The 18,469-nt window shown below is 39.6% G+C and overlaps 1 protein-coding gene across 1 annotated transcript in view; it reads right to left on the bottom strand.

Annotated features, from left to right (window-relative positions):
* Positions 1-1,636: 1,636 nt before the first annotated feature.
* Positions 1,637-18,469, bottom strand: part of fgd5a (FYVE, RhoGEF and PH domain containing 5a) — a 34,348-nt gene continuing 17,515 nt past the window's right edge. Inside the window, exons 6-21 of the mRNA XM_062986895.1 lie at positions 17,976-18,127; positions 17,077-17,233; positions 12,527-12,617; positions 11,592-11,642; positions 10,950-11,008; positions 10,441-10,512; positions 9,887-9,955; positions 5,551-5,634; positions 5,378-5,457; positions 5,192-5,285; positions 4,854-4,991; positions 4,609-4,711; positions 4,085-4,221; positions 3,578-3,706; positions 2,859-3,013; positions 1,637-2,199 (exon numbers count right to left, since the gene is read on the bottom strand). Coding sequence (XP_062842965.1) covers positions 2,163-2,199; positions 2,859-3,013; positions 3,578-3,706; positions 4,085-4,221; positions 4,609-4,711; positions 4,854-4,991; positions 5,192-5,285; positions 5,378-5,457; positions 5,551-5,634; positions 9,887-9,955; positions 10,441-10,512; positions 10,950-11,008; positions 11,592-11,642; positions 12,527-12,617; positions 17,077-17,233; positions 17,976-18,127 — 1,608 coding nt within the window. The 3' untranslated portion in view covers positions 1,637-2,162. The remainder of the gene's footprint in view (positions 2,200-2,858; positions 3,014-3,577; positions 3,707-4,084; positions 4,222-4,608; positions 4,712-4,853; positions 4,992-5,191; positions 5,286-5,377; positions 5,458-5,550; positions 5,635-9,886; positions 9,956-10,440; positions 10,513-10,949; positions 11,009-11,591; positions 11,643-12,526; positions 12,618-17,076; positions 17,234-17,975; positions 18,128-18,469) is intronic.

An 18,469-nucleotide genomic window follows, 5' to 3' on the forward strand; every position in this document is an offset into this window, starting at 1 on the left:
CGTGAGCAGGTAGATTAAAGTAGATATGAAAAACATTCAGAACAGAACAGGCATGTAATGCTAAATTACCCAGTCAGCAGTTGAAAGGCTCAGTTGGCGAAGGAAAATGAAAGTAATTACAGTTTTGCAACATTTTCCTTTTTTCTGTCCCAGTGTATCAGACTATATACAGAATTACACACAGTTAATTCACTACTATGCACTTTATGCTCTCTCATGCAGATGTGTGAATTGAGGTTGAGAATCAAGTATAATTATAAATCAGTGCAGTGCAGAAGGTTCAATACTTCTTTTAAATGAAACATTTGATCAGTCTGCCCGTATAGAATCGCAGCTCTCCAGAGTTTAATGCTCAGTTTACATTATTTTATTCTGTTCAGAATAAAGGCTGCTGTTGTTGATATGAAGAGGTGTATGGCACCCTACTGATTTTGGTGCCATCTTGATGTGCTTTGCACTGCTTTTCCTGATAATAGGTAACTGCTATGTAGCCACTGTTGGGTCCTTGAGCAAGGCCCTTAACCCTGTCTGCTCCAGGGGCGCTGTAAGTTGGCTGACCCTGCGCTCTGACCCCAGCTTCCAACACCAGCTGGGATATGCGAAGAAAGAATTTCATTGTACTGTACATCTGTATATGTATATATGACAAATAAAGGATATCTTTCTTTCTTTCTTTAACTGAATATGCTAACAATGCAAAATATATTAGCAGCAATACTGCAATCAGTGTAATTCTATTTAAAAGTAGTCTACTGCAGCAAAGCCATTTATAACTGACCTGTTATACCGTTTTAATGGGCCCAACAGTGACAACTTGGCAGAATCGGGATTCAAATATACAGCTTGACGGTTAGTAGTCTAGACCCTGAAACACTAAGCCAACACCCTAAGTGGCCCGTCCATTTGGAATCCGTTATCTACTTTAGGTTTGAACTGGAGCTATGAAGCTAATGTAGTTAACATAAAGTACAACAGCAGTTATTGCAGTCTGGTTGAGGTACCTGCACTAGACGGGTGATCTACAAAGCTTGGCATGTATGGCATGTCTCTCTGAACACGATGAGTCTGAGTCTGCATTGAGAGCAGGTAAAAAGATGTGGCTGCACGTAATTGTCACAGCTCTCTTCGGCCAGCGTGGGGGGCGCTGATTTCAGTGGAGGCGATTGGATACAACTAGATTGGGAGCAAACCAGCAATATGTGTGAACGTGATTTCTGACTAGTGTCAAGAATGTCCTTGTAAAAGCAGCCGTACTGTCATCTATAAAAACAAACAAATCTTCAGCACGTAGCTGAATAGCACAAAGTGATGTGTGGCCAATTATTGACTGCATCCTAAAGTGTGAAAGCAGAAGGGTTACATAACAAAGCCATGCTGTTTGAAGTAAACATACAGAGATTTGTGTGTGTATGTATAAAAAAGGATTTTGGGTGTGATATGTTACTCACTAGCTGCATAACCTCGTGTTTCCAGTGCAAAACTACAGGAGGAATTGTCAGACACCAAGCGTGAGTGATTTAGTTTTAAGCAGAAGTGCAGTTCTGATTGGCTGTGTGAACTAAAGTGTCAATTAAAAGTAAATCATGATGCTGGCTGGAAAATTATGCCACAACTAGAGCAATGTAATTATTATATCATATGATGAATTATACATCTATATTCAATACAGTATACATTTGTAAATCTGCACATGTGCAAATCGTGTAGAGAGATTGAATACAGTACGTTTACATATCATGGTGTCTCAAAATTCAAAAGGCTGATATTTTGACTGACAGACTGTCTGTATGATCAGTAGCTGCAAAATGTTTCTGTATAAAGACTGAACGTAGATACTTACACCATTTGATTACAAGTATTTACATTTGGCACTTTTCTGGCAGAAAGAAAGTGAACTGTCTGGTCGTACTGGATTTTTCCTTGATAAAGGAACTTGATCTCAGTGATATCAGACAGGTGGAAGTCCATTGTGTGGTCTGGGGTAAAATAAGGTCATCAAACTCAGGAATCCAGAGTATAATGGCAGGAGATGCTAATCAAACCGGTTGAGATGTGATATAATACACATTTTTCTTTTCACAGGTTGAACCATCTAGAATGAAGCTGGGTAGATGAGATAGGAGATGGTATAAAAGTCATTCTGTAATGTGGTTACACCAATACTATAACACTGTGGCTTCCTCCATCGCATTGACCCATCTGTAAAACGAGACAGACAGAGATTATGAGCATGTATGAGACACAAAAATTCCTTTGTGAATAAATGCGTCTGTAGACAGACATATCTGCATAGAATAGTTTCACCAGAAGTGTTTGTTCTTTACGTGTGCAACTTCTTTATGTGATTTTGTTCCTGTCCAGATCTACCATGTCTGTTTCTCTCCCACCTCTCAAATATGAATCCACAACACAATAAAGTGCTCAAATATGGTCAAAATCCTTTCTGGATCCACTGTATGCAATGTATGTGCATAATATGCTTTATTTTAAACTGTCCATTTTATTTGAGCTCAATTACCTTGCCAAAAATATGGCAAGTGGCCCTCTTAGGTATAAACTTAATGCAGGTACATTTGACATTTCCAACAATTTAAATAGGCTGTTACTTTTCTTTACACTGATTTTATTGTACTTTATTTAAATATACACATTTATTCAGTAACACTGGGTGCAAGGCAGGGATACACCCTAAACAAGGTGCCAATCAATCACAGAGACCACACACTGACTCATCCAGACAGTAACCGATTACAAAGTTGGAATGGTGCTGTGCACATGCTGCACAATGTGGTTATTGAAGGTAAACAAATGAACAATGTGTGTGTGTGTGTGAGAGAGAGAAAGAAAGAGAAACACACCTGCGTGCAGTGTAATGATCATCTGCTCTAAATGTGTAGTACAGTGTTTTTTTGTGGTAGAGCTGAAAGACGCCGTCTGTGCTCTCTCCCTCAGACTGATCGGACAGTTTTACTGTGAATCCCTGCAGAGGCAGAGTCTCACTCGCCACCTTATCCTACAGACAGAGAGACAAAATTAAATGAAGAGAGAGTGAGCGAAGGAGAGAGAGAGAGAGGGATCCAAAAACTATTAACAGAAACAAACATTAAAATTGACTGTTCTAAAGTGACACAGAATGTTTTCATGATCAGATTATTTAACCTGCACGTAAAGCCACAGGTGGTTGTGGGTGTTACATTAAGTTTAACGTTAACATATTTATTGTCATCTGGATTAGTCATGAATATGTGAGTGTGCATGTGTGGATTTGCTGACATTTAAAGTTTGTTTCCACTGCTTTTGGTAGCAGAAAACTAAGGCTGCTATTTTTATCTGCTATATGTGATAAATTCTTTACATGACTTTTTTTTTGTTATATTAGATTTGATGCAATCAAGGTTACAAAAGGTCACCGTTACTGTTTCATTTGTCTCCCAAATCTTACAAAACAGGAGCTTTAGTTTCGTAACTCTCAGATTAGGCTCTTTCCTGTTTTTGATTGTACAGTGGAAAAATGCCGTGTGTTTTGACGTGTGTGTGTGTGTGTGTGTGTTGGTGCGGGAGACTCTGGCCCCCTCACCTCTCGAGCTGTGAAGGTGTAGAGCACCTTGTCTTTGAGCAGGAACCACAGCCTCTTCCACTTCCGCTTGCTCTTCTTTCTTCTTTGCAAACTACCACTCATAGTGGAGCCTTCAGCACCCACCGATAACTACACACACACACACACACACACACACAAGGATTAGTGTAATGTAAAATCCTTTTTGTACACAGATGCTAAGTTTATTATAACAAATGAAATGTATGGCATATTACCAGCAGTTAAGTGATGTATATACTATATATGGCCAAACCTACTGTAAGAGAGTATTTGTCCTAATTTAAGGTGTCTTAAATTACAAACTAAATGGGTATAAATTCCCAGACACACTCCACCAAAAACTCTTTGCCTTAACTTTTGACATGGATACTCAAACCACTGTATTTTTAGAACAATTACTAAGAATTTTTGAGTTTCCATTTGCTTTTGTAGGTGTGTTTTTAAAGTTTGATTAGAACAAATAGATGGTAAACAGTGTAACACTACCTGGGCAAGAGGCGATGTGCTCTTCCTGCTCTTCCACAGACTGGGGGTCTGCAGGCTTTGAAACACAGCGGACAGAGGTCGACTGGCTCTCTGAGTGTGAGGACTTGCACTGCCACATGGAACTGGAACATTCCCACCTGAACACACCCAACATGATTCATTGGAAATGGGAAAATAATTCAGATTTGCCTTTTACTTATAGATTCTATGTAAATTCTAATTTAGTTAGGGGAGGAAGCTGTGGTGTGAATGTGTAATGGCAGATAAAGTATACATCTAAAACACTATGAGAAATCTGACCAAGTGGTGATGATCTTTAAGTATTCTTACTAGCATGTGGAGAACTGAAATAAATGTGTTTTAGCTTTTACTTTGCATACAAATGCATTGATGCACAAGTATTTTTGTTCCACCCTTGGTCAATGCTTATTCTGTGGCTTTGTAGAACATGTTTGCTTTTTAAATTCAATACCTACCTCTATTATTGTTTGTGGAAATATAGACTGTGTTTGTAAAGCACTTGCCTCGTTTCTTCAGCTCAGCATAGCAGCAATCACACACTTTGGCCATTCTGTCCTTCAGATACTTCAGAGGGTATCTGTTTCTGGAGCAGGAGCGACACACAACCTGCATTTGGGCAACAGACACCAAGTAAGAATTCAAATGTAACCTCTAAGTTCTATAAATAACATTATATGTTACTTTTATGATTATGTGCAGTGTACTGATGAGGGGCAGTAGGTTGTTGTGTGGTGTGTGCTGTGTGTACCTTGCCACAGGCATTGCAGTGGTGTCGGCGCAGGGTGAGACTAAAGTCTGTAGCACAGTTCATGCACATCATGGCGTGAGTGATGGGTACGAGTACGGGTGCTGCTTCTCCCAGAGACATCCAGAGCTTCTCTCTCGCCTGAAAACACCACAGCAACTCCATAAATAAAAATGTATTATTCACTAATGGGTTATATTTGTCTTTCTTAAGTCTGGTTAATGTCGATATCCTCCCTTTTGTTGCTGAATAAAGTTAGACTGAGGTGGTCAACATACAACTATATAACAACCTACATTTTAACCTTGCAGTACACAAAAGTAAGTAGTGGTGGTGATCACCTCACTGGAGGAGCTGAATGTATTGAGGCCTGCAGCATGGTCGGCTATAGCTCGGCTCAGAGTGTGGAACCAGTCCTCCCTTTCTCCTACAGAGCTACAGACAGAACAACATAAGAATTACAAGAATTTGTTTATTTGTTTAAAATGAATTGAATAAAAGAAAATACATATTAAGCAGATTCACACCTGGCTGAGAGGGTTATGGTGACTTCATTGACTTCTATCCTGAGTGTGTTGAGCACACTATCTATGACTGGTTTACTGACCTGTAGTAATACAAACACACACAGAAAGTGTGTCGGTTATACACACTGTACATGTGTTAAAACTGTGTGAAAATACTGGACATCAAGTTTTACCTTCATTCCACTCAGAGGCAGAGTATTCTTCAGCCTGTACTTGCCATCCTGCTGTGGGTACGTATACAGGATCATGTCGTTCATCTACAATACACAAAAAGCCAAAGCTCCAGTCTCTGAGAGTTTTACTATTTACCACCAGAGGGCGATACACGCTTTAAAATGCCTTCAGGAGAGTTTCCTAACTCGCCCACTTTTCAACACACATTCTGCAGCATATTGACACATTTGTGTTTTGATCTCTTAACAGAGCAGTTCACACGCTGCACACAATAGTTCTAGTTTATCTTATTTACTTGTCCTGACAATGATACTGCAATTCTGGGAACTTCTACTCGCCCCCACACACATGCACACCCAAACTTCCAACAATTCTTCGAGTCCACTTTAACAAATTTAGCACCAAACAAAAGCAATGACATCATGTTGGATACATAGCACGCAGTGCCCCAAACATCCGTAGCTCAAAAGCAGCATCCAGGAATTCTGCATACGTGAGCTGCAAAAAGAAAACTGGGTGGAGGCTCGTGGACCGACGACAACAAAACATGTCAACAAAAACAGTAGATGCGACAGCCAAAAGGAGCAGTCGGCCAACGCCTGTTCACTCTCAGGATTAGCAAATGATCGAGGAAGTCTAAGAGTACTTCCTTACACTTTGCAACAGATAAACACAGAGCTTAATCACAAGGTTTGAAGCTAAAGGTGAGAGTTAAGGCTATGTAGTTGTATTCAATTACCAATTTATATCAATCCTCACCACTGTAGACTCTTACCCTGACCAATGAGAGGTAACACTAACACACGGCCCCTGCTTCAAAACCAACTGCTTCTTTTCACCTACACGAGCTGGGTTCACCCGGGGATCGGAATCACATATGGAGGGTCACATGCTGATCTCTGTTATTCATAGTATCTGTACAGGCGCAATAAGGAATCCCTTCAACCTGCCCACCCTCGGACAGTCAATCATGGCTGTTTAGATGCCCGGCTGACCAATAGCAGAGCTGAGATCTGAACTCGAGAGTCTGAGATCTCAGCAATGGTGGGTTTGTGCATTACACCACTACGCAACCCAAGCATCCCACAGTTGCATATATTTTACCAGCATCCTTTGTTACCACACAACATCCAGTGACAATATAAGATCCTAAATGAGGGGTGGACCATAAAAGATCATATACCATGAAATAATAGTAACCCATTCCCAGTTTTTGCTTTATAGGTGACTTATGACTTTATAGGTAAATGACAGCATGGCTGCCTGCCTGCACAAGGCTCAGTGTTCAATTTTATGATTTGTTAAACTGCTAGAATATTCAATACAATTTCATGCCTGGTTGGCATCCTGTTTTAAAACTGTGTAGCTTATTATAGCAGATATTATGCAACAAGATTAATTACGTTTATTATATTTGTTATATTTATTTATCATCTGTATGGATACACTATCATTTATACTGCTATACCAGTTATATCTTAACAAATCAATACGCAGCAAACAACGATATTTAAAAAAGGTATTTTGCCTCTTTTAAAATCCTGTATCAAAGGAAATTTCTATAACACATCAATAGCAATAGCATTGCTATTATAAAGCCTTTGTCCCTGAATCTGTTGTATTTCTCATTTGTAGCATATACTGTATATATATACAGTGTATCACAAAAGTGAGTACACCCCTCACATTTCTGCAAATATTTCATTATATCTTTTCATGGGACAACACTATAGACATGAAACTTGGATATAACTTAGAGTAGTCAGTGTACAGCTTGTATAGCAGTGTAGATTTACTGTCTTCTGAAAATAACTCAACACACAGCCATTAATGTCTAAATAGCTGGCAACATAAGTGAGTACACCCCACAGTGAACATGTCCAAATTGTGCCCAAATGTGTCGTTGTCCCTCCCTGGTGTCATGTGTCAAGGTCCCAGGTGTAAATGGGGAGCAGGGCTGTTAAATTTGGTGTTTTGGGTACAATTCTCTCATTCTGGCCACTGGATATTCAACATGGCACCTCATGGCAAAGAACTCTCTGAGGATGTGAAAAATAGAATTGTTGCTCTCCACAAAGATGGCCTGGGCTATAAGAAGATTGCTAACACCCTGAAACTGAGCTACAGCATGGTGGCCAAGGTCATACAGCGGTTTTCCAGGACAGGTTCCACTCGGAACAGGCTTCGCCAGGGTCGACCAAAGAAGTTGAGTCCACGTGTTCGGCGTCATATCCAGAGGTTGGCTTTAAAAAATAGACACATGAGTGCTGCCAGCATTGCTGCAGAGGTTGAAGACGTGGGAGGTCAGCCTGTCAGTGCTCAGACCATACGCCGCACACTGCATCAACTCGGTCTGCATGGTCGTCATCCCAGAAGTAAGCTGACGCACAAGAAAGCCCGCAAACAGTTTGCTGAAGACAAGCAGTCCAAGATCATGGATTACTGGAATGCCCTGTGGTCTGACGAGACCAAGATAAACTTGTTTGGCTCAGATGGTGTCCAGCATGTGTGGCGGCGCCCTGGTGAGAAGTACCAAGACAACTGTATCTTGCCTACAGTCAAGCATGGTGGTAGTAGCATCATGGTCTTGGGCTGCATGAGTGTTGCTGGCACTGGGGAGCTGCAGTTCATTGAGGGAAACATGAATTCCAACATGTACTGTGACATTCTGAAACAGAGCATGATCCCCTCCCTTCGAAAACTGGGCCTCATGGCAGTTTTCCAACAGGATAACGACACCAAACACAACCTCCAAGATGACAACTGCCTTGCTGAGGAAGCTGAAGGTAAAGGTGATGGACTAAACCCAATTGAGCACCTGTGGCGCATCCTCAAGTGGAAGGTGGAGGAGTTCAAGGTGTCTAACATCCACCAGCTCCGTGATGTCATCATGGAGGAGTGGAAGAGGATTCCAGTAGCAACCTGTGCAGCTCTGGTGAATTCCATGCCCAGGAGGGTTAAGGCAGTGCTGGATAATAATGGTGGTCACACAAAATATTGACACTTTGGGCACAATTTGGACATGTTCACTGTGGGGTGTACTCACTTATGTTGCCAGCCATTTAGACATTAATGGCTGTGTGTTGAGTTATTTTCAGAAGACAGTAAATCTACACTGCTATACAAGTTGTACACTGACTACTCTAAGTTATATCCAAGTTTCATGTCTATAGTGTTGTCCCATGAAAAGATATAATGAAATATTTGCAGAAATGTGAGGGGTGTACTCACTTTTGTGATACACTGTATGAGTATAAATTGTCCATGTGTTAGCAGTGAGCCTAAGCTGTAGCGTGATTGATGGCTTTCAGTGCTGTTTTAGACTTGGTTTTACTTATTAATCTATAAATAAAAGCTGAAGTAAGAAAGTCATCTTTACCCGTGCACCCTCTGACATCATGTCTGATTCCCAGTCAGAATTACATTCTCAACCATTAGTCATATGAACTCTGTGGCATCCATCAGGGCCACAGAGCCAATAAAGGGATCACAGAGGAATAAAAACAAGAGTGGAGAGAAACGGATGGACGAGAGAAGCAGCATTTTTTATAGGTAAAGCGTAACTATACACTCATTATTAGGTGCGCCTATCTGGTACATACATTCATTTGATCATTTTATAAGCCAAAGCTATCACAAAAATTACCTTTTGTGGGTGGCCAGCTACTGACTATAGCCTATTTGTATCTGCTACCCCCAATGTATCAATCAAACAGTACCCCACAGGACCCCCACTGATGAGATGATGTTTGGGTGGTGGAACATTCTCAGCACTTTATTGTTATTATACAGTATATTACATATTATTATTTTATTTATTTCAGAGCGTTCTAGGCAAAAGCTAAATATAAACCCTTTCACCATGCTTTAGTGTTAGTGTGAATGTGACTGACTGCAGTGTTCTGCTGACTGTCTTGTCAGGCACAACAGCTCCAGCACAGGAAGCCATCATCCACTGACCCACGGCAAACATCCTGAGAGGAAGCCGAGCCTCGAAAACAAGACAGAGGGGTGAGAGTCTATGAATTTCTCTGACGGCACGGTAGTCTATTACGCTAGCCTGCCACCACTGAGATCCAGGTTAAAATGTCAGCAGTGCTATCGGCTGACTGGGCGTCCCAGTTTTGTCCCAACAGCTTTTTGATTGTGTTTCGAGGACAACCGACTAATGAATTGATTACTTTATTTCACAGAGTATGTCTGAGCCCTAGCTCTTTGTAAATAGAATCGCTAATTAAAAGCAAAGAAAAATGCTAAACTTGGTGTATGTATTAGTTTAAGATGGTGATGTTTAGTTTTTTACAAATACAGTAGACAGAAACAAAAAGAAATTACCAAGAACAAGTGTCGAGGCTGTCTGCTCTTGCGGGAGACCTTCATTAGGGTGCCTTCTTTAACAAAAACCTGAAGCGCACACACACACACACACACACACACACACATAATAACATAAACACGTGTCCTTATTTGCTTGAGCCTGATGTCTGGATTCTTTGGAACTCGTGTGGCTTTGAACTCTTATATTACAAACTGCTGACTATTGGAGCTCTTGTAACTAATACATGCTGTTAAATGTAAACAACCTGAAATATATCACATATGCAGCTTTTGTGTAGCTGTGATTTACATTTAAGTGCCTTTCTATTTGCTTTTTATGTGTTATTTTGTCCATGACTAGAAAATCCAGCATTCTGTTTCAGATTGTTGAGTAGTGAAAATGTTGATTCACATTCATAAATCAGTACAATTAAGTAAAGTGCCCTAAAGGAAATTGTGAATTCTGTGTTGTGGCTGATTGACTAGGGAAAAATCTGTGTGAATTAGATTTATTTGAATCTTGTCGATTTGTAACTCCTGACACACATATAGTGCCTGTATCAAAAACTCACTCTTCCTGGCTGAAGCAAATTCCTTTTCCCCTTCACACTGTACTCGATGTGGACCAGACGCAGCAGGTTCTCCTGGGAAACATTGACAGACAGAGAGGGTCAGAAAGGGAGGAGGAAAAGACAGCAGGAAATAGAGATAGAAAAGATAGACGCTAAAGAAAACAGAATGAATAAAGATCTGAATGCTTTTTTTTGTCCTGTGAGTGTGAGGGAGGAAGGCAGAAAGGAAGAGCTGCTTGGAAATGAATGGCGCTGCAACAGATAGAGGGATCCTCTGTCTGTATCTGTGTGTGTGTGTGTGTGTGTGTGTGTGTGTGTGTGTGAATGTTTGTCTATGTGTTTGGGAAAGCCTCACTTCAGTTCGGTTCTCATCACTCCGCCCCACACACACTACATTCTTTGGTTCAGAACATCTGGAAGATTATGCTGACATAATTCCGCCCCACCCTTAAGTGTAGCAAATATTTTGACACAGAACTGATTACCAAAACACATAAACATAAACTTACCCCGTCTCTTAGGTTTTCATTGACCTGGTCTGCGACCTCCGACACAATCACCAAGGCAGCTGCATGTAAAAAGAGATCCGTTTAAATACACTTAGTATTACACTAGTCATTTCCAATACTCTATAACAAGTTGTCTGTTAATTGTAGCACCATGGCACTGGCTGAGGAGAGCCACGGTCTAGCATTTGCCCCCTCCTACATGTGTGCATTCATCAGCTGCTTTCTTTTCACCAGCCAGCAGTGAATTCTCCCAGAAAGCTGTGCAGCATACGCATAAGTCACACCTTTACCCTTGTCAATCCCACACCACTCGTGGTGGTGCCTTGACCAGACATGTGGCAATGAGGAGAAACCAAATCCGCCCTTCCTTCCCTCAGAAATTGTCAATTTGTCATAAAAAATTATAAAAAAAGAAGATTTATGTAATTTCTGTTCTTGTCAAACCATTTAGTATTTCTGCCTTGTGGGGGGATGGGGGGGGGTTCTCCTGGAGGAAACCCCTTAGGATAGAAATGTTTTATCGTTTTGATCAAGTAATCAGTTAGAATAGCTCTGTTCTGACTTCTACAGTTACAAGTTCTTATTATGGTTCAACAGTCATTTGTTATTTGCATGTGTGAAAACAACAGAAAAGAACAATACCCTGTGTGTCTTCATATTCTTTGGAGTCGGGGGAGAGGTTGTTTAAGTAATCTGGAAAGAATGAAAAGCAGAAACAAAGCAAATAATGAGTGTTAAATACCAGAAAACACCCAGCCCTAAAAATCCCACAAAATCATCAGGCGCAAACTTACACACAAACAGAGGGGTAAACGCTGCACTACATTTACTTTACCAAAACTGTAAGAATTATTTTTCACAAATTGTTCACTTATATGTATAAACTGTTACATTCAGCTCTGTCTTCACCAGATTTGTCATCTGTCATCCAGGACCTGAATTTGATCCTTACCAACTGTCACTGTGAAGACTTCTGCTGTTTTTTTTTTCTGAGGCAAATGTGTGTGTTTTCATACAATGGATTAACTCCCTTTCTGGGGCTTATCAAATAATTGCTGTTGTACAGTGACAATATCAGTAGCTCTGAATCCAAATCTGGTCCTAATTATTTAAGATTGAAGAGTTAATAAGTTATGCACTGCAGATTTGTTGTCAAAATCAACACAATCAAAAATCAATCAAATCTTTAGGACAAAGATTTAAAAACCCTTTCCCTATGTAGAAAAAAATGAAACAAACACACATTTTTCTGCAGGCTACACTCATTAAAACAGTTTATGTTAAAAGTTCTCATACATTGTGTTGTTTGTGCTAATGCTTGTCCTGTCTGTGGCCTGTATCCTTAATATAGAAATGCACTGAAATTTTAAACCTTTTGGGTGGTAAATTTGATTTCCGCAATCCCGTTAACCCCATGAGGTGCTAATCACATTATTAATGAACATTTACAGTATATAGTACATACAGTATGCTAATACATGATAATACAAAGTTAGCTGTACTGAAAAGGCTCCTTACATGCATGTTTTCATTTGCTGCAGTTATTGTACATGTATTGCAGTAGCATACTGGGTTACCTGTGAGGAGCATTCGGTATTGCAGCACCCGTACAATGACCTGCAGCAGCTGGTGTTTTAAAGGAACCTGCACTCCCTCTGTATTCTGCTGCTGTAACACACACACACACACACACACACACACACACACATCAATCATGTTGCTTAGAAATGTACTTTAAATACAATACATCAAGTCCCACACTGTAGATGTAGGTCAGACTCGATCTTAGCTTCACTATTCAGACACTCTCACTCTGTATATATACTGTATAATGTGCTGCCTACTTCATGACCTTCAGCCCACAATACTGAAATTACAATCATTGACCTTTCCTTACATCCTGACTTCAGGCTGACAGAAAACCTCAATAAATCTTTTGTTCCTCAATTATTCATTATTCACAGAGGGACGAAAAATGAGGGAATGAGTAAATTGCTAAGGCAAATAAACAGGATAAAATCAATCAAGACCTAATTGACTTTGACACGTCTTTGTGTACGGTGACTCGGAGGAGCCTGCAGGCTTTGAGGACATACTGGAGGTCAGATAACTAAAGAAAAGAGAGGCGTTCACGAGAAGGAGACAACAGGATGGCTTTAATGATAAGGTGAGTGGGAGGGACATGTCCTGTGAAATAAACAAACTGTAATGTGCATGCATGCATTTACAATTTCCAGTCAATTTGAGTTCTCTGGACATTCCAGTTTCTTCCCCCTTCAGAAAACATTAGAAAGTGGGTTGGCTTGTTCATTGGTGTTTTCAAATAAAATTAAATCATGCTCAGAGAGCGACATGATACCCTTTTTCCTCTTTTCAGAGTGTATTTAGCACAGTGCCAACCATGACCCAGGTCAAGTCAAAAGCTGTCCCAGAAGGCAAATTAATGAAATAAACTGTATGGCGTGTGTGTATATAAAATACAAAGTCGATCATGCAGAACCTGTTGAGTCATCCATTAAAAGGGTCAATATAAATAAGCTTCACTGGTAAAATAAAAGCCCTTTCTTTGGTGGTTTGGTTGGGTAATGTAAATATTATTAATGTTAATAATTAGCTTTACCATATTATATTTCCTTACTTTTATAAATTTTATTAATTCATTTTCCTTTAATCATTATCATTCATCTTCAGTCTTTTATATCCTGCTTTCATTTTTCAACAATGTCACACTCTTTATCTTTGTCCTCCCTTCTCTAATGCAATTCCTTAGAGGTTCATTAGCTCATTAATTCATCCTCTCGTTCAATAAATCATCTTTACTTTCCTTTTACCTTAAATATACGCAACCCTTTAAGCTGGCCAGATTTGACTAATGTGACCTCTTCTTTGTGTTAAACTGATGAAGCACTTTGTCCTGAGAGTTGGCACTAAAATTGCAATCCAATTGACATTTGTGCTGAACAAGAGTACATTGTGGCCAGCTTGTGTGTTTTTGTGTCAGTGTGTGTGTGTGTGTGTTTGTGTTTAAAGGCTGATATTTAGCACCCTTGAGCTGAACTGGAAGTTAGCCAGAAATTGAGAGGGACAGTGGCCCATGCCAGCATGCAGACAGGCCGAACAAATCATCGCAGTCCGGGCTGAGGCAGTGTCTGTGACCAGTGCTGATTTAATTTAGGACTGTTAAAGACGGCTGATTCACTAATTAGCTTTTGTCTGCCTCATTGCCTATATGCCAGATTTGTGTGTGTAAGAGTCGTTGTGTCTTTATCTCACTCCGTCCAGCTGCACACATTAAGAGCCTACCAGTGACCCAACACACACACACACAAACAAACACACTATAAGCCTTAAATGCATGCACACAAACAGAGGGGTCAAGAGAATAAAAACAATGCAAACTAAGCAGGCTTTACCGACATGAGTACCAATAACAGTTAACTCAACTTTAGTTCATTATCCTCCAGTCTTAATCCTATGATGCTGCTTTGGGTTTGCTGCAAATTACTACTTATTACTAATTATACTGTGGTTTTACACGTGCTCATTTGTTCTGATAAATCTGGGCTTAGTAAATTTAATATTAGTTCAGTTTGGGTGTGAGCAATTTTTGGGGCTAAGGCACTTTTGTTGTTCTGGATTTTATTTAAAGTGAACTTTGGTGCACAGCCTGAACCATAAGTAAAAAATAAACCCCCTCCGAAACCTGTTATCAAACCATGTGATTGGTTGAACTTATCACATTTAAAGTTTTGCATAGGCTTAAAAGGGCTATTTAAACAAACTGCATTCTCAAGTGATCCTTTTGTATAGAATTGATAATCAAGATGTACTGAGAATCGTTTAATAATTATCATATTTACAGAACATTAAATTGTGAGATACCTAAAGATTCCCACCCATATTGATAAGGAAAAATCAGCCACATGTCCAGGCGACAAGCTCAGGAGGGAATCGACAATGATTGGGGGAATGAGAAAATCAATGAAGGGGCAGTTAAAGGTAATTGACAGCACAGAGAACAGGAAGGAAGAGAGCTGTATGAGGGGATTTAAGTGCTGTTCATTTAAACAACACTGACCTTGTGATGCTGCCACAGCAGGTCTATTGATGTCTGTGTGCTGAAAAAGCTGTGTAGCTGTGTGATAGCGTGCTACTGTTGTGATGCGTTTCTATGTGTTGGATAGCAAACAGACCAGGGCAAACAACTCAGGTGTTCAGTGCTGAGCTTAGTATTTATAATTAAACCCAAATACGTATCAGATGCTGATAATAATTTAACTTTTATCTGATAAATTACAAAAAAAGCTTTACTTTTGAATGTCTAAATTCATGTTTTTAAATGTATAAGGGCAAATTGGCTACATTTTTTATTTATTATTCATTCCTTTTACCAGCTGCACAGTTCTGGTCAGAGTGGATCCGGTGCCAACAGAAAACACTGCAGAAATACAGGGCACCAGTCTACTGCAGGGAAATCCACACTGAATTTTTATTTATGTTTATTATTTACATCACTAGATAGAGAGAACATACATAGAGAGAAAGCTTGAATGTAAACAGTTATGTGTATATGTAAAATGTTATGTGTATATAATTCATTCATGCTAGCTGTAATGACAATACATTTAAATGTCAGCTATCAAGTTTTGACATATAGTCTTGAATCCTTTAACATTATTAGCTGACTTAATAAGTAGAATCACATGTAGCTTGTGCGTGATTGGTATTTATAGTTAACACTTTCAGTATTTCAGAGGAAATGAATGTTAATATATGAGGCCCTTTGATACATTCTCATAAACCTATCCGTATAAATAATGAACATGATGCTAAATGTTGGATTACACTGTATCATACACACACACACACACACACATAATGCTGATGCTGCTGTAATGTATCATATTGTTGCTCTGAAGTACTGATAAATTAGATCAGTTTAAACAAACTCTGCCCGGAACAGTGGATTATTTCACCATTCATCTCTGTCTCCCTCCGTCACTGCTATAGATTGAGTAAATCTCCAGAAGCCTCACACTTTCAAGAACTGCTGAATACAGATGCTCATGAATATTAATGAGCAGAGACAGTCGGGCCCTTGTCACTGGTGATTCTGATCTTAATTTCACCATGTGGTCAGAAAATTCACCAACCAGCCAACAATATACTGTCAGAATTTTGGTTTATACATACAAAAACCTTGTCATTATGATCCTTATAACATTTTATAATCCTATAGAATTATTATGATTTGAATAAAGAATGTTTTGCTTTCAAGAGTGAATATTGTACCTGAAGAAAGGTTATTATTTCACTGTTATGGTAAGATGAGTTATTACTGGTTTAAGTTGATTATTATTCTGCATGGCTATATGAAAGCAAGCCTGGCTGTCGTCAGTCATTCTGTTTGTTTACACCATTTCTAAGTTGCTGCACTGAAAAGTCAATGTGCTGGACTGACCCCAGTCCAATGGACATCATGGACATAAGCATTCATACAAAGGTAAATTGGCTTTTCACTGCATACGCAAGTCAAGCTCTGAGACGTTTGGTTTATTAGAGTGACAAGAGGAGCGAATGCCTGGAAATATAATTGAATAGAAATGGAAATCATTTGCAATGCAAGCTTAATAAAATCAATTTACCTTTTCAATGTGATAAATCATGCTGACAGACAGTCACCAAACAGCCTTACTAAAGGTCAATTTACATCAAATGTGTTTCTGAAGAATTTGTATTCATAATCTAAGGCTTATACATGTCTCATTAAACAGCTTCATTTCAATTAAAACCAACATCTAAATCTGCAAACACAACTTTATAGGAAATATCATGCATATCATGTTTTAAATCAATGTGTGCCTATTATTTATTCACGTGCATGCATGAGGAAAGCAAAATCTAATAGAAACAGGGATGCTGCCAAAAGGCAGAAGATGGATAAAACCTACATGACACAGGTAGACTATCCTGGGCTTAAGGGAGAGATGGAAGAATACATTAGATTGTACATTAGGTTGTCAGAGGGTCTGTGAATAGAAATCCCTTTGAAACATTCCCATTTCTATTTCTATACACTCCAGTAAAAATGCAGGCATTACATACATGCATGAGTTCCATTTCTCACCTCGAAGCGTTTGACTATATTACTGAAGGACTTGTTCTGCCTGCAGCTCTCCTCCAGCAGAGCCATGCTGCGGTCATACTCGCCAATGTAGGTCACAAAAATCCCAAACTCCTTGCGGCATGCCAAGAACACCTCCACCATCTTCGGGCTCTCCTCCCTTGAGATGAATGCGAGACATTAGAGGGTATCCAAGGACACGTCAAGTGTTAATGATGGCATTGTTTTGGCACAGTATTTATCTTCAGTTTCGCTGAACGCCTAAAATGGCTAATCTAATTAAGTGCTGTGGCACACATCTGTGAAAAGTAAACTGACAAAGACTCATAATAGTTGCAATATTTTTGGTGGATTCATGCATGACTCAAAATTAAAACCTGCCTACCTGCCAAATGTAAAAAGAAATCTGGGTCATGCTGATCAAAGTGCTGATAATTGTAAATACAATGTTTGTATGTTTTTGTGTATACATGTATTTTTTATTAGATTTTTCCCTTTTTCTCCCAATCTAGTTGCATCCAATTACAGAGCTGAATCTCCTTTACTGCTGCAGAGCCCTAACACACGCCCCTCTGACATGAGTGCAGTTGCCAAACCATTCTCATACAGAGCTAAGCACTGATCTCCATTATTCCCTGTTTCTGGGTAGGCGCCATCAACCAGCCAGCACAGGTCACTGCAGCAGCACTAGTCACATAGTAGTCAAAAGTAATCATTTAGAATGTGATCTAGTACATCAGTGGAGGGGTTTCCTGCCTCCTTGTGTACATTTGTATGTCCTGTTATATACGTATGCACTGCTCAGTGTGTAGTAGCCTAATCATAGCTCATTTATTGTGTGAACGAACATTTATAGAAGTGTAGAGCACTAGTGTGCACGATTAGTAAGAGTGTGTTCTCACCACTGTTGGATACGGGAGTCCAGCTCAGCGAGGATGTAAGTGTGGAGCTGGTAGGCTTGAGGAAGGGTACTGAGAATTTCACCCAGCCTTCCTTCTTCCAAAACAGGCTCCCTCTGCTCTCCTTCTTCCCCCTCCACCGCTGACCTGAAATCCTATACAGAAGGAATGAAAAAGAGAGAAATCTAATCTAAATGTTACAATCGATTACAAACTGTCATTTTAAGTGTGAGTATATAATACTGTACGTACACAGAACCCAAGTACTGCAGGTGTGATTGTTTTCCATACAACTTTTGCCATATAAACATTAAAAGTGAATATTAAGGTGGATTAGAATCCTTTGTCAGCACAGACAATTAAGCATTATAAGCAAGCACACTGAATAAAATACAATCGCTCCCCCTAATCCAAACAAGGTAACGTACACTTAAGGGTAGAACAGTAATAATTAGGGTCCAATTATGTGCCTTAAATAAGGTTAAATAGTACGTTAC

Source organism: Trichomycterus rosablanca, chromosome 24 (genome assembly GCF_030014385.1).
Source record: "Trichomycterus rosablanca isolate fTriRos1 chromosome 24, fTriRos1.hap1, whole genome shotgun sequence".
In the NCBI taxonomy this organism is placed as follows: domain Eukaryota; kingdom Metazoa; phylum Chordata; class Actinopteri; order Siluriformes; family Trichomycteridae; genus Trichomycterus; species Trichomycterus rosablanca.